This window comes from Telopea speciosissima, chromosome 8 (genome assembly GCF_018873765.1).
Source record: "Telopea speciosissima isolate NSW1024214 ecotype Mountain lineage chromosome 8, Tspe_v1, whole genome shotgun sequence".
Taxonomy (NCBI): domain Eukaryota; kingdom Viridiplantae; phylum Streptophyta; class Magnoliopsida; order Proteales; family Proteaceae; genus Telopea; species Telopea speciosissima.
The window spans coordinates 11,833,000-11,848,304 of record NC_057923.1 but is presented as its reverse complement, the minus strand read 5'-3'; the positions used below and the strand labels follow the sequence as shown (position 1 = coordinate 11,848,304).

Here is a 15,305-nt window from a genome sequence, read left to right as displayed (position 1 = left end):
ATTGATTGGAGTGAGGTACAATAATGTACAAGTGGATATGATTATATGAGTATTGATTTTAGGTGATGTGTAGTTTTTTCTTAAGATCTAAAACCTTTGCTTTATAGTATGTAAAGCCTCATCTTTTAAACCACAAGATACATATGAGGGGCAAGGTTTTTCTGACATTAAGAAAAAATCTCTTCAATGGGAACTTAGATCTACCACATGGCAGGTCAGATGAGGCTGAAATTTTGTGAATAGGTGGACCTCATTATCCTTGCTCATCTATCAAATTTCAAATTAATCTGAGTTTGTCAAGTGGAAAAATAAGGAATTGATAATTTTAAGACAATCAAGAAGGTTGCTTAGACATATATGAGAGGGTATGATCAGATGATAACAAATGAGAGGGTAAATAATTGAATTTGAAATCGAAATTTATTTTTTGGGATTGGGAGCTTTTATATATATATATCTTACTTTTTTTAGGGGGAGGGGGAAGGTACCATTCAGGAGACTCGAACTCGAAAATGAAATTTTACTATGTTATATTTTAATTAGAGTTACCACAACACTCTTTCACGTGGCAAAACTAAGTGTGGGGTTCAAACTTCAGATTAACCCGTTACTATTATTCTCATGGAATCCTCACGCCCAACTAATGGAGGTATGGGAGGAATCCTTATCCCCTCCAATTCCTCACATGGGAGCGGAAATGACCACCCTACCCCCTGCCCAAAAACACTGCCTAAGGTGGGGTCCACTCCCCCCTATTAGAGGAATTGGAGGTGCCCACAAATTGGAGGAGATAATTATTCGTATGGGAGGGGGCACAGTTTTTCAATAGAAAGGCGTACATTTCGGTGAGAGGGCAGTGCATGCCGGCGGTTTATGCAACCTTTTTTCATTTTCTTTTTGGTTAAACATTATAAAAACCCTTGAAAGAAATATAGAGTGCTGCGGATTTTTGATTCGGTGTCCTAACTCTTGAGTAGGGTTTTACTTCACAATATCGGAACGGTATCGGGTAGTTCTAAAACTGATATGGTACCAATACTTATCATTGGAATCAATTGAAATTAAAAAAAAAAAAAACACTTTCGTGATTGATACCAACCATACATATCGGTATATTGATACAATTTGGCACCGATGCGGCGATGCCTAAAACCTTGCTTCTGAGAGGCTTGGGCCGAGGCTAACTAACGCATCGGGCTCCTCTACGATGCATAGGTGCGCCGCACATCTTGTGACACGGTACCATGGCTCGCCACGTGGGTGAGCTCTCCTTTGGACGATCTAGATTGAGCTGGAAATCTGGATTTCAAAATCCAGAAATCCTCTTGTACATTGCATGTGCACCATGCTCAGCTTTCCCTGCTCAATCCAGACCGTCCAAAGGGGAGCTCGCCCACATGATGAGCTGTTGTGCCGTGCCACAAGATGCACGGCGCACCCCTGAGCCGTAGAGGAGCCAAATCCGAGGATAACTGAGCAAGAGAACATGCTTGTACAGTACCATACAACGTACATGCCAGAAGCTTTTACACATTTGGCCACCTTAATTACTATCCCATTACTCCTATGCACTCCTCCGCTAGCTATTTGAAGGACTCCAACTACAAAGGCGCTTTCGAAGTATCAATTGGGATTAATGCTCAACAAAACACAACATTCCCTTGGCTTTGCTGAATATTCTTTGGTTTCCAAAAGTGAACTAGTTATGGATAAGAAAGGAAGATTGAAGGCCTGCAAGAGATTGGAAGGAAAACCATACCCATCAAAGAACCTCATTACAGAAAGGAACAGGAGGAACAGAATCAAAGATAGGCTCTTCACTCTACGGGCTCTGGTTCCCAAGATCACCAAGGTTATCACTTCATTTGATTCTTATTTTTTTTCAATTTTAGTGACATGGGTTTAATGGTATTGATTCTTATAGTATATTTCATGCCAATGTTTCCACTTTTTTTTCAGATGGATAATGCCTCAATCCTGGGAGACGCAATAGATTACATAGAGGAATTACAGGGAACAGTGAATAGGCTACATGATGAGTTGAAGGAATTGGAAGAGAAGCAGCAAGACAACAAAAGCAGTTTACATCTACAGATCCCAAACTCAACTGGGCTTAGGGTTCAAGATAATGATCATTATTCTCATGGCTCTTCAAGTGTAAAGGTCATGGGAAGGCCAGCCCAAGATCAGCGAGTTAGTAATATTTTGAAACGAAACACATAAAATTGATCATTCTAACTGCTACTGTTTTATCTTAAATTCTTATCTTTTTTTGCTTCTTTTCATAGAATCGTGCTCAGGTTGAAGTGGAAGTGAAGAAAATAGGGGCAAAGGAGTTCAATGTTAGGGTGTGCTGCGAGCAGAGAAAAGATGGGTTTGGTAGGCTAATGGAGGCCATGAATGGGTTAGGTTTTCTGATAACAGATCTCAATGTTGTTTCCCTCAGAGGCAAGGTTTCGAGTGTTCTCAATGCAGAGGTAAAATTTTGTCTAAAATTTATTACAAGAACACCTTGGGATGAGATGATTTCCATTAAAATTGGTTCTCAAACTGACATGTTAGCTACTGTTCTTACTTGTAAGGCAAAGTCTGAGGAAATTCAAGCACACCAAGTGAGAGAAATGTTGCTCAAGCTATAAGATGCAGTCCCAATAGGTAGGTAGATGGAATGCATTTTACAGAGGCAGCATTACCATCTCCATGGATTCAACTTAAAGACAGAAATCTTTTGGGTATTTCTTTTATTGGCTATAGATCATTGGTTTTGAGCTGATTTTGAGCGAGTTAAAATCTCTTAATCAGATCCTTTATGTAGAAAATTGTGACCTTGTATTACCCCTGGTTCTTTAGAAGGGGTTGTAACCCAGATTGAGATTGAGAATGCAATTTTCCTCTTACATGATATTTTTTTTTGTTTTCTTCTTCTGCTCTTGAATATATGGACCCCATGTAAATGATACCTTTTTTAGGACAGCCATTAGTGTGACGTGCAGATTCCCCCTCGACACTGGGTGTCCTGGAGATCCTCTCCCAATGATAAAACAAGGGGCCATCAAAAGAAATTTACAAATCTAAATACACACATAAAGATGTCATTAAAACAAATCCCAATTTTAAAAAAGAAATATTTTGCAATAGGAAGAGAATAGGTTTGCAACAAATTGGAGTAGTGTATTTAGAAACCTCCCATCTGGTACCACACCAAAGCAGGGGCAGGAGAAAGCATCCAAGATGAAGGCATTGACATGAAATAATCATCTGTGGTTGTTTTGCCCTTTTTCTTTCCTGAATACAACCACAGCTACCTACCCCTCCTTTTTTCCTACCTACCAACGGCCTGAGGCTCTGAGATGCTTTATCCCTGCATTTTGTTGTCACCACCATTGAAAAACTGGATGGCACAGGAGGTAGGCTGCATTTCACAATGTAAGAAGTGAACAACAAAGGTTAATCCCTGACATCAATAAAACTAAACTCCACATATTGTCCATCTTCAAATATCGTGTGGGCACCAAATCTTCTACCTGATGATGACTTGTTGCGTAGGCTCAGTTATTGGTAAATGCAAGAAACTCTGACAGCAACCCCCGAGTTAGTGATCCTCAAAAAATCAAATTGGAAATTTTAAGAACTATAATATGCTTCTGCATCAGCCAATGGAAGTTAGACTAGACAAGGCCAGTACCACCAAATCATAGTGAAAACACTAAATTCACCACCACAACTTTCTCAAGACAACAAATGGGAGAAGCAAAAAAAAAGGTCTTCCTTTACTAAAACATAATATTCCACTGATATAAAATGACAATGAATGGCCACCTTTTTCATAAATACAATTAAAAAAACCACTCTACCAGCTCAAACCCCCCCCCCCTCTGATAATCAGGTAGGACAAAAAAGAATGCTGAAAGACAGGTTTGGAGAAAAGAACCCTCATACTAATCAGGTCAAGTGAGTTGGGTTTACAGCAATTGGTTGTTGTGAACATCCAACATGCTGAGATGAAGATTGTGGTTCCAGAATTCTAGCTACTGGAAAGAATTTCTTGCTCCCAAGGAACCTCCTGAATCAGATGCAACTGGACAGCACAAATGTATGTACCCCTTGAGATGTAGAATCTTAGAAGCAGTATGGCAGCTTCATTGGTGGAGTGTGCGTTGTTGGAACTCTTCTCACCACACATTTGGTTGGTTTATGGCATGAGTTTGCCACCACTGGAGTACTCACTCGAAGCACTACTTTGGGATTTGTGTGGCACCTCTCTAGAGTTGGTCTCCCCACTGTATATGCTATATTCAGAGCTATCACCATTACCAAATGCCATCCTGCGGAATCTCTGAATCTCTGCTGAGTGCTTGCCCGACTCTAAAATTGTGCTCTGGCCAAATTTCACACCATTGGAGATATCTCCCATCTCACCCTCAGTGTCCAATGCTCTCACAACCTGAAAGAAGGAAACAAATAGACCGTTAGTTCAACCAATTCATGCACATCAAAGCCAAAAGAAAAGGAAAATGTAGAAGGAACCATAGAAGTGAATGGAAAGCAAGTTGAAATGCAAAGTGGCCACTGTTGTCATTATTTTCATTATCATTGTTATTATCAATCCCACTATATTATTATTATAAAATATTAATTACTATTATTATTATTATTATACCACTCTACTACTACTACAGCTTTTCGTAATCACTCTTTCAATTCTGATTAGCCATGGAGAATCTACTTATTCAAGCCTTACGTATTTAATGCTGAAACGAAGCTTTATCTGCATATTGCACATTGAGTATGCTAGTCTCATAGGTTTTTATTTCCTTTCAAATCCTAAATGCCAGGAATAAAAAATTGCAAACAAAGTTAAAAAGGACGAAGCTGAAAACAGTAATATGCTTTTATCACCTGTGCCATTCGGGGTCGCTTTTGAGCAGCATGGCGTACACAAGCAGCAGCTGTCTCAATCATCCTAAACATCTCGCTCTCCACATATCTATGTTCAAGCCTTGGATCTGCAATTTCTTCAAAATCTCCAGACTCAAGGGCATCGTTCAATAGTGGCCTCGCCTGCCAAAATCAATATGAAAGATGTTCAAAGGAAGAAAAGTAGAATTGTAGGAGACAAGTAGTTCAAAAAATCACTACCAAGTACGTGCTGAATGATAATTATTTCTCTGCAATTAAGCTGGACACAGAAAGATGTAGGGGATTGCCCAGTAGGAAATTCAGCACATAACAGAATATCAAAGGGGAAAAAATAAGATATAATTTAGTTTCAATATCAAAGATTTGGCATAATTGAAGTTCCGTAGTAGTCACATATTTTTTTATTTTCTATAAAAAACCATAATAGCCAACTCTACATGGAGCATGTTTTAAAATGAAACATGAAGTTTTCTTATAATAAAATAAATGATATGCACACTTGCTAACTAGGGTATAACGTGCTTAAGAATTTATTAAAGTTTTAAATGGCTTAAATGGATGTACAAGAGAGTACTCAGAGATCCTCTTTCGAAAATTGGAACCTGGATCAGTAGTCAAGGGTATTATGTCATGCTTCTTCTTGGACCTTCCTGGCTGCAAACAGCACCTTTCTACCAAAACACTGTCTCAGTTATTTGAATAAGACTTTAATAACCCGATGTCATATTTCTTGGAATGAAAAATAACAAATACATCTACTTTTACAGGCAAAACACTGTTAATAAATGGAAGCACATTACAAATATACACAAAAAAAAAAAAAAAAAGATAAATTCATTTCCATTTTCCAAATACTCATGTCAAAGGGAACATTGATCAAAACACTCATGGCCCCCAGAAGTTTGCATGGAGATCTATTTCAAGGAAATTGCTTCTCCTTATCACTTAAGTTTATCACTCTATAAAAAAAAATTAATAATCATAACTAATAGTTATATTTTTGGGGAAAAAAAATTGGCAGGCAAAATAAGAAATATTTAAAATCAAGTGCAGATAATGGAAACACACATGAACTGTACCATTTGCATTTATAATATCAGCATAACATGACAAGAACAATATTTTGGTTTATTAATTTTCTTTTATCCAAATGTTCATTTCAAAAGGGTGAATTGATTAAAACTACACAGCTTTGTCATCATAGTTTTAACGAACAGACTGGACCACCAGTCAAGCACCATTTAAAAGGAACTGGCCGGGGTAAAAAAGGAATTGGACCTCTTTCTGATTTGACATCCAGTCCAGCTTTTAAACTATGCTCCTGACAATATCCATCATGAGTTTCGGACATGGGGATCCATTTTCAGGAAATGGGTTCTCATCATCTATCTTGGGTTCTCTGCTAAATGTATTACAAATCTTATTTTATGCTTAGTTAGAGTTAAGTGCAGTTTTGATTCTTATTGAGTAATTCAAGCTTGTGCATGACTGCTTGCATTAGCCATACCCACTCAACTAAACTTTCATCCCCCATAGGCTGAGATGTATCAACAGATTTACGCCCTGTCACAAGCTCTAGAAGCACAACTCCAAATGAGTACACATCAGATCTATCTGTCAATTTGCCACTTGACGCATACTCCGGTGCCATGTACCTGAAAGACATTTTTGGGGTAAGCAAAACTGAGCCAATTTGAAAATTGGAAAAAAGTACCAACCTCATCTATTTATTTAAGCATTAATTGGAGATAACTGGAAAGAGAAAAAGTACAGGTTGTTTCTTTGTATTACAACCAGATTTACCATCAATAACAGGAATACCAAAAGACATTCTGCAGGTGGAGCACGAACTGTCATTTGATGGGTCTCTCCTTAGAGATCTTCCTAGTTTAAAACCAACTTTTCTGGATGATTGCAAACAAATTATATGATATTTTAATCTATTATAACTCGAGGGGAGATCTATTTTACTGGTTGGTCCTTTATCCCTCTGCATGAGTGCCATATATCCCAGTATTCTGTATGCTTATTCTAGTTATCATTCATATCACTTGGAATGTAGCTTTTACCAATTAAAATTACTTTAAGTACTAATTGAAAAACAATCTGTAACCTACCCAAATGTCCCCATAACACGAGTTGATACATGTGTATTAGTATCATTTGTTAATTTTGCAAGCCCAAAGTCTGCAACCTGCAGTTTAAATGGTGTCAGGTCAAATATTTAAATTGAAATTTGAGACATAACAACATGTTAAGAAGCACATACAATGAAAAAATAATAAATAAAAAAAAGGCGCAGTGAAATATGCATGCCTGTGCTTCAAAGACATCATCCAACAGTATGTTTGCTGATTTGATGTCTCTGTGGATGATTTTTGGATGACCTACATAAATATTGGAGAAGCAGCTTAAGTAATCAGAATATCAGGTTGTGTTAGCATCTACATATGGTTAAATAACTAAACATAAAGCCTAGGAAACCCTACATAGAAAACATATATAGAGTTGCATTGCATAGTAATATTGGAAATATATTGATATTTGAATATCTGTAGACAGGGTGTATTATACTCCATCACACCATCCCCCCCCCCCCCCCCAAAAAAAAAAGAAGAAAAATCATAGTCCACAGTCACGTTAATCATGAGAAATTGTCGATATACATTGTTGTTGCCCTTAGTTAACCATAGTTGTCATGGCAACCCAAGCCAGTGGTGGGGGCCTGGATGCAAGGCAACCGAGGCGCCTTAACAAATATGTACTTAACAGCTTGAACTTTTAGGATAAGTGGTTGTAACATGGTATCAGAGCAATCTCTTGGCTGTCTTTCCCTCGTGCGTCTTTCCACGTGTATGGTTTCGTCTCATTCTACCTACATGTGGGACGTGTTGGGAGTTATAGAGTTACTGTCCCACATCGTTTGCCTGGGACCTTGGGTGTGACTTCATATACATGTTGGTCCATCTACCTAATGGTTTGAGATTTTTGGTTGGAATATAACATGGTATCAGATCTAGGAGATCGGATGTTCGACCACTGTTAACTATGAGGGGTTTGTGTTGTGTGTTGTTGTTCCGCTACGCTTTGCACCCTTGGTGCCACATGATGGGGCCACCACGTGATAGTGTCACATACAGAGCCAGGTGTGTATATGTGGGCTTGCACGTGCAGGAGGTGTTGATATACATTGTTGGTGCCCTTGTGTAACAGCTCGAGCTTTTAGGATAAGCGGCTGTAATAGAATAATATTCATCAAAGTAAAATTCATTCATATATCCTTTGGCAGATTGAACTATACAATTCCTGATTGAAACCCCAAATTGATGATTTGTTGAGCCACATCTGATTTTGAGGATGTGAGCGAATGAACTACCTATATAGGATATGCAATTTCTAGATAAACATTACAGAAATTAAATAAAACAACATAATATTTTCATAACACCTTTAGCATTAAGTGTATAGAGTGCATTCCTTATGTTCTTATGATATGAAAAGACAAAGCTTCCTCATTAGATAGGAAGTACTATAAAAAGGGCGGGTGAATGGTGGCAGTGGTGTCACTCACAGTCTTCATGAAGATAAGCCAACCCACGAGCAGCTCCAAGTGCAATTTTAAGTCTTTTAGACCACTCCATCACAGGGATTCCTTTTCCTGAAAAGCATGCATTGATTTCATTTCATAAGAAAGGATAGTATAACACCTACATATCAGGTAAGGAAAAACAGATTTCTCTTTTTAGCAATAATCAAGTTACCATGCAAATGGTGTTCAAGAGTATTATTTGGAACAAATTCATAGACGAGCAATCGATGATGTTCAGCAATGCAATAGCCCACCAAAGAGACTAAATGCCGATGGTGAACACGGCTAATGATCTCAACTTCTGCTTGGAATTCCCTCTCCCCCTGTCCACTACCAGCCTTGAGCTGTTTCACTGCCACTACTCTCCCATCTGGTAGCCAACCTTTGTAAACACATCCAAACCCACCCTCACCCAAAATATTTTTCCGAGAAAAACCATTTGTTATTTCCATTAGCTCTTCATAGCTGAACGATGACTTAGCACCCATGACATTTGCTTCTGGAGGTCCGGGACTATATCCTCCATTGCTTATATAACTATTTCCTGGTGCATGAGGAGATGCCAGGGGTTTTCCACCAAAGTAGGGATCTGTTTGTCCAGAAGCCCCCCCTGTATATTTGTATGAGTGATAGTAATACCCATCTACAATAACAATACTTGAACATTAGACCATCAAAATCATGAATTTGGGGGGAGGAGGTTTGTGGGGAACTTAAGATGGCCAGCGTTTTACCTGGTTGTCCAGAGAAGTTATTGGGTGCAGGTTTGTATTGGGCTAAAAAAGCCTCTTCTCGTTTCTTTCTCCTCCTCCTTGCCACAAAGAAGAATATTAAGAACGCAAAGATCACCACTCCTGCCACTGTGAATCCAATAATGGCACCACTTTGGGAAGAGGTGGAAGAATCAGGGGATGATTTTTTAGGAGGGGATAGTTTTGGGACATGATTTGGAGTTTGGGAAGCTGGAGTAGTTGAGTTAGATGATGGGACACTAGAGGGAGAGGGAGTTTTGGTTGATGTTGCAGGTGGTGGAGGGGATGCGACAGCCTTGGGTGGGCTTTCAGCTGATGGAGGGGGGGTTATTTGTGCTGGTGGTGATCCCGAGTTTTCTGCAGCTGGTGGAGGAGGTACATTAGAAGCAGGTGGGGTTGGTATGGATGCATTATGTGAATTAGATGGAGGACGAGGAGAAATCACAGGTGAATTAGGAGAGCTGGGCGGAGGAGGGGAGTGATGAGGGGAAGCTGGAGGAGGATGAGCTGCAGCAGAATTTTGCACCGGCGGAGGTGGCACTGGTGAATTAGGAGACTCATGTGGTGGGGGAGGATGCGATGCAGGTGGAGGCTTTGAAGAGCCGCCTGAACTTTCTGGGGGTGGAGATGCTGGAGGTCTTGAGCTCTCTGCTGGGGGAGGTGGTGAAGAACTAGAATCCGATGGTGGTGAGGGGGTGGAATCGGCTGGTGGGGTAGATGCTGGAGGCGACGAAGATGAAGGGCTATCTGGTGGAGGGGTGGCCTTTGGTGATTCAGGCGGGGGAGAATTCTGTTCCTCGGCGGGTGGCGGTGACTTTTGTGGAGCAGGCGAATCTGTAGGTGGAGATTTGTCATCTTCTGGGGATGAATTTTGATTGGGAGAAGGAGAAGTTTCAGTTTTGGAACCCGAGGATTCTTCCGAGTTCAACATTCTCCCTGGATTTTGATTTTCCATCTTTTCTTTCTTTCTTTCTTTCTTTTTTTTTTTTTATAGTTTTCCCCTGCTATCTAACATCTTTCTGAATCTTTCCCTACGTTTTTAGTTCTTAATCTACATATGAGGCATACAGAACAAACCAAGTAACCCTGGGAAACAGAAATATCGCTATTTTCTTTAAGGTAGATCATCGAACAATTATGGAAAGCTCTAACTCCAAAACTGAAATTCTAATCATCCAAAAAATTCAAGAATTAAGTTGTTTTGCTATGAGATGCAGAACCTGGTCGAAGTAGTATGAGCTAACATTCCCACAATCTGCATCGCATATCGTCTGTCGTCATCATCATCAAACGAAATTTCCCTTTCCCTGAAGATTCCGGCAAAACTGGTGCCTCCCATTCAGAATTATTCGCGTAACCTTATCAAGAACCGGCGGAACCACCAGATATGCGTCTATCTTCACTAGAAACAACCCAACAAACTCCTTTCGATTATCCATTTCTAAATCTAGCTATGACAATCAGAAACCCTAACCGCCGCTCTCTTCCTTTGTATGTTTTTTAATGTTCTCTCCTCAATTCTCGGTTTACCGCGCAAAGCTACGAGGATTTATAAATCTTAAAGAGTTCAAACTTCCCAAGTCTCATCACAGTTTGTCTATAGTGCGCGGGGGCGTGTAATTCGCGTGGTTCCTTCTGTTGCGGCCACGTAATCATCGTATCAAGTATCAACACGTCTGTGCGCACCCGGCGCCAGTTATAGTTTGGTTTTTTTTTTTTTTTGGATTAAATGCCGGTTATAGTTTCGCGCTCTTTTTTTGGTCTGACTAAAAAGGAACAAAATAACTACTTTTTTAAATATTTGAATGATCGTACCGTTGAGACACCGCGCCTTTCTTTCCAACGATCCGTTGGTACTTCAAATGACGAATTTATCCCCAGTAGTTTAAGCTGACATACCTATAAACATAAAAATTATCACGGGGATTTGGGGAGAATGGTGAGATCAAAATCAAATCGTTAAGAAACTTCAATTTTCGATCGGTTTTGGTTTTGATTTGGTGCGGTTTTGATTTATTTCGAGTTTTTAATATCAGGTTAATACCGGTTTAAATCGATTTGTTTTCAGGTTTGAGCCATAATGAAATCTTAAATTTATAATTTGTAGTGAGGAAAGATTCAATAAAAACACTTCAATTCACCTTCTCAAGTAACGAAAAAAGTATACAACCAAAAAAAATAAAATTTGATTTGATATGTTCATCAGTTCATGCTGTAATCTAAACAAAGAAGAATAAATTATATGGAGAAGAATAGAAGATAATTAATATTTAAATCAATAGATAAATAGAGTTTGTAGCAAAATCATTGTTACAAATCATATAGTTATTTATCATTAATTGTAAATGAAAAACAATTAAAATTGAAATCAATGAATAGTCACTGAGAAAATAATTAATATTAAAATCACAAAAAGAACCCTACTATCAAATCATTTTTTGATAACCAACTAATTTTGTATAGTAAACAAGGAGATCAATGGAAGAAGCATGGTTATAAATCAATTTTCTTTTTTTCATAACCTCATGCTCATTGATTTGTAACAATTCCCCTTACAACCAAAAGATTACTCACTAATATTGAAATCAATGGATAATCAATCTACCTATTCATAACCTTATATTCAATTTTTTTTTTTGTCGGTTTCATTTGGTTCGGTTTTCGATTTGTTATTAGTCGGTCTAGTGTGATTCGATTTTCAGCCGATCTTGCAATACCCCAGTCCAAAACCAATCCAATAAGGATCGGATCTGTTCGGTCTGGATTTTTTCGATCGGTCTAAACGGTTCGGGCTAGGTTTTGATACCCTTAAAAAAAGGGGTTTTGGCTAAGATCACAGATCACATAAGATAGCGTCATCGTTTGTTCGTAATCATATCTAGATCATTGGGAAATCTAGGTTGTCTAACTTGAATCGCTAGAGTTTAAAATAGGGATTTTCACTTCTTTTTTTTTTTTTTTGGGGGGGGGGGGGGGGTAAAATAGGGATTTTCTCATTGACATCCCTTAAAGTGCAATTCAGATCCTCTATGGTGCACTGCCCGTAGCGGTTGTGCGGCCCAGACACATCGCCGCACGCAATGTCCGCCTTACCCCTGCTCGGGCAAGGTGTGAGGCAGGGGTAAGGCGGACAATGAGCGCGACAATGTGTTTGGGCCGCACAGACTGCTACGGGCAGCGCGCCATAGACGATCACGATCTCTTAGGTGTCAACTAATTTGTAATCATTTTTTTTGCCTCTGATTATAACATACATTTTTCTTTTTCGTGAACATAAAATCTAACCTCCCAAGTTCTACCATTTTACATGTGTGCTTGAAAAGCATGTGAGACGATGACAATTTTCGAGGATGGCATGACGGTAAATCACTATCAAATTATTTTAACTTTTTTTCACCATTTATTAAAGATCTATTCGGAATCAGAAGAAAATTACATTTTCTTAAATACACCTATAGAGGTGCCATTCAAACAATCCCATTAAAATACTAAGATTTTCAAGTCCATAGGATACATAGAGGGTGTCATTGCATATTACACCAACCAAGCAGTAAGATCCAACAGCTACAATTTGGGGTTTCATTGGCCACTGTTTGGTAACAAGAGAGAAAAACCCTTTTTTCTGTTGCTTGAAATCCCTTCTGTATCACATCTACTGACATGGCTTGCTACTCATAAGTAAACCTTGAAGGATAACCAATCCTATATTACAGGATTGGTTATCCTTCAAGGTTTACTTATGAGTAGCAAGCCATGTCAGTAGATGTGATACAGAAGGGATTTCAAGCAACAGAAAAAAGGGTTTTTCTCTCTTGTTACCAAACAGTGGCCAATGAAACCACAAATTGCATCTGTTGGATATTGCCGCTTGGTTGGTGTAATATGCCGTGACACCCTCTATATAGCCAAACCTTGGTGATTCTCGTGCTGTTTTGGGGAGACTAGTCAAGGCAACTGGGGAGGTCCTTTCTATCTAGCTATCAACTAAGCACAATGCAAGTATATATAGAGTCTATAAGACAGGAGTTGCATTCTCTGCATCCTGATGATCCATATATTGTAGTTTAATTTAAAGTATAATTATCATATATTGCATATTATAAGAAAGTAAAAAAATTATATGAATCAGATTTTGGTGTATGATCATGTCATTCATTCAATGTTTAACATTCATAACATTTTCATTCAACATGTATAACTTATGAGATTTCATTCTTTTGCCTTTGTACATGAATAATCATGTTTCTTTTATCATTTCCATCATCTCATAAGTTACATGTTCTTTATCTTTCTTAGTCTCAACGTCTCACAAAACACCCTTTTTAGTGTCAGGTCATTTTTTGACTGAAGCCTCAACGCCTCTCATAACACCATTTTTGTGCCTCAATGTCTTCACTTGCATTGATGTCATTTCATCAGATATTATAAATTCATAACATAGCTTTGATGTCAAAATACATAGACTTTAATTATTATATTATATGATGCATATACATAACAATAAACATTCATTTCAGAATCCGGATCTGGATTCCTGGAATCCACCTCGCAGGATGCGCTCAAACATAAAAACTATTCCGATGATTTTGGAATGTTCTCATTGACACCTTAAGACATCCCTTAAGGTGTCAATTAATTTGTAATCATTTTTTTTCCCTCTTAATGTAATATACATTTTTTTTAATGAAGATAAAATTCAATCATTTTACATGTGTACTTGAAAAAAAAATACACACAAGCACACTTGTAAAATAGATCGGTATCAGCCGAGGGCTGATATCGAATATTGATCAATTTGACATCAATCCACTGGTACAATCCAAGGGTAAAAAAGTTCTTGAAAAAAATTATTAAATAACAGAGGTGATTCCATCTAATCCGGACCAATTCAAGGTGATCCAAATCGGTATTGGATCAATATCGACTGAGACCAATCCCGATCCTGATCCAATTTCCGATACCTTAAACCATGGCCGAACTCAGTTGGACTTGAATCGGCTGATTTCAGCGCTTCCAATCAATTTTTAAAACCCTGGTTCTTCCCTCGAAGTGTTGAGCAAAATATGATTTTAAATGGGCTAGCTCAAAAAAGTTTTTACTGCCATGCATGCAAAGGTCTTCTGATGGGCTGGGCTTGGACCCTAGCTTCAGCCTGTAAGGAAATATTCATGGGCCTCACCTAGGACCAGAGAAAGCAAAGTTGAGGCCCAATCCAAGAGTTAAACTTGAGGGAATATTCAATTTTTCTTACATTTCACAAAATTGAATTTGAGAAAATAATGGGAAAATATTACGAGAACATTTGAGTCAGCTAATCTAATCTAAGGGACTTATAAAATTAGGGATCAAGATCAGATCGATCGTATCGACCGAGTTGACTTGAGATTTGTTAGGACAAAATCATAGTTGACTCACTGATCACCCTTAAAACTCGGTTGAAATAGGTCTAGGAACCATTTTGGAGTTTGGATCTTCTAAGGTGGCTGATCATGACATCCATCCATGGAAGAAGTTTTTTTTTGAGTTCAGATTAGCTCTTTATATATGAAGGCTTACGTAAGGTTTCATGACGACACATGTCTTTTTAATTTTACAAATTCCCCATCCCTTATGGTATTTCAAACGATAGAGTATCAAAAGAAAGAAATGCAGTGTGTATTGTCACAACATTTTTGTTTTTTTGGTAAAATGTCACCACATACTTAAGTGGTAAGCAAGGAAAGGATAATAGATTGGATTTCTAAAATCTTTTTTTCTAGATTTAAGCTTTAATCTTTGCCTTTTTGAGATGTAGTTTGACATTTATCGCATCGTGTGCTGATAAAAAAGGCGTATAAAAGAGATTTCATAAAGTTGTTTTCTCCCTTTAGTCTACCTTTTATTATTTCATGACTTTTTTTAAAATAAAATAGGAAAAAGAAGCGCACGACGTTAGTGTGCAGGTTCTCGGGTATGCCTTTTCGCATGTCACCCATGATCTCATACCTTCGTCACCCTCCCTCTATTGGTGCAAAAAGCATGATTTACAATTCCAGTAATAAGCA

At 38.3% G+C, this 15,305-nt stretch overlaps 2 protein-coding genes across 4 annotated transcripts; one reads left to right on the top strand and one right to left on the bottom strand.

Moving 5' to 3' along the window:
• Nucleotides 1-1,574: 1,574 nt before the first annotated feature.
• Nucleotides 1,575-2,662, top strand: LOC122671882 (transcription factor ABORTED MICROSPORES-like). Of its 2 annotated transcripts, none has more exons than XM_043869353.1 (5): nt 1,575-1,597; nt 1,672-1,852; nt 1,960-2,178; nt 2,289-2,477; nt 2,583-2,662. In XM_043869353.1, the coding sequence occupies exons 2-5, from the start codon at nt 1,706-1,708 to the stop codon at nt 2,637-2,639; spliced, it is 612 nt and encodes a 203-aa protein (XP_043725288.1). In that variant the 5' UTR covers nt 1,575-1,597; nt 1,672-1,705; the 3' UTR covers nt 2,640-2,662. The 2 variants fall into 2 exon arrangements, with proteins under 2 accessions (XP_043725288.1, XP_043725287.1); XM_043869352.1 differs by having other exon boundaries at nt 1,960-2,193; nt 2,301-2,477.
• Nucleotides 2,663-3,747: 1,085 nt separating this feature from the next.
• On the bottom strand, nt 3,748-10,596 carry LOC122670482 (proline-rich receptor-like protein kinase PERK12). Of its 2 annotated transcripts, XM_043867376.1 has the most exons (9): nt 10,482-10,596; nt 9,244-9,320; nt 8,682-9,152; nt 8,492-8,578; nt 7,237-7,307; nt 7,038-7,114; nt 6,428-6,575; nt 4,900-5,061; nt 3,748-4,444 (listed from the first exon to the last, which is right to left on the bottom strand). In XM_043867376.1, exons 1-9 carry the CDS (start codon nt 10,520-10,522, stop codon nt 4,193-4,195), a joined length of 1,386 nt encoding a protein of 461 aa, XP_043723311.1. In that variant the 5' UTR covers nt 10,523-10,596; the 3' UTR covers nt 3,748-4,192. The 2 variants fall into 2 exon arrangements, with proteins under 2 accessions (XP_043723311.1, XP_043723310.1); XM_043867375.1 differs by lacking the exon at nt 10,482-10,596 and having other exon boundaries at nt 9,244-10,221.
• Between the last annotated feature and the right edge of the window lie 4,709 nt (nt 10,597-15,305).

Excerpts from the sequence above, each read along its gene's own strand:
- LOC122671882 (XM_043869352.1), top strand. The coding sequence starts at position 1,706 with ATGGATAAGAAAGGAAGATTGAAGGCCTGCAAGAGATTGGAAGGAAAA. Across the intron at positions 1,853-1,959 it reads TGGTTCCCAAGATCACCAAG|ATGGATAATGCCTCAATCCT; the intron begins GTTATCACTTCA and ends CTTTTTTTTCAG. Across the intron at positions 2,478-2,582 it reads CGAGTGTTCTCAATGCAGAG|GCAAAGTCTGAGGAAATTCA; the intron begins GTAAAATTTTGT and ends CTTACTTGTAAG.
- LOC122670482 (XM_043867375.1), bottom strand. The coding sequence starts at position 10,216 with ATGGAAAATCAAAATCCAGGGAGAATGTTGAACTCGGAAGAATCCTCG. Across the intron at positions 7,115-7,236 it reads ATGATGTCTTTGAAGCACAG|GTTGCAGACTTTGGGCTTGC; the intron begins GCATGCATATTT and ends TTTAAACTGCAG. Across the intron at positions 5,062-6,427 it reads ATGAAAGTTTAGTTGAGTGG|GCGAGGCCACTATTGAACGA; the intron begins GTATGGCTAATG and ends TGATTTTGGCAG.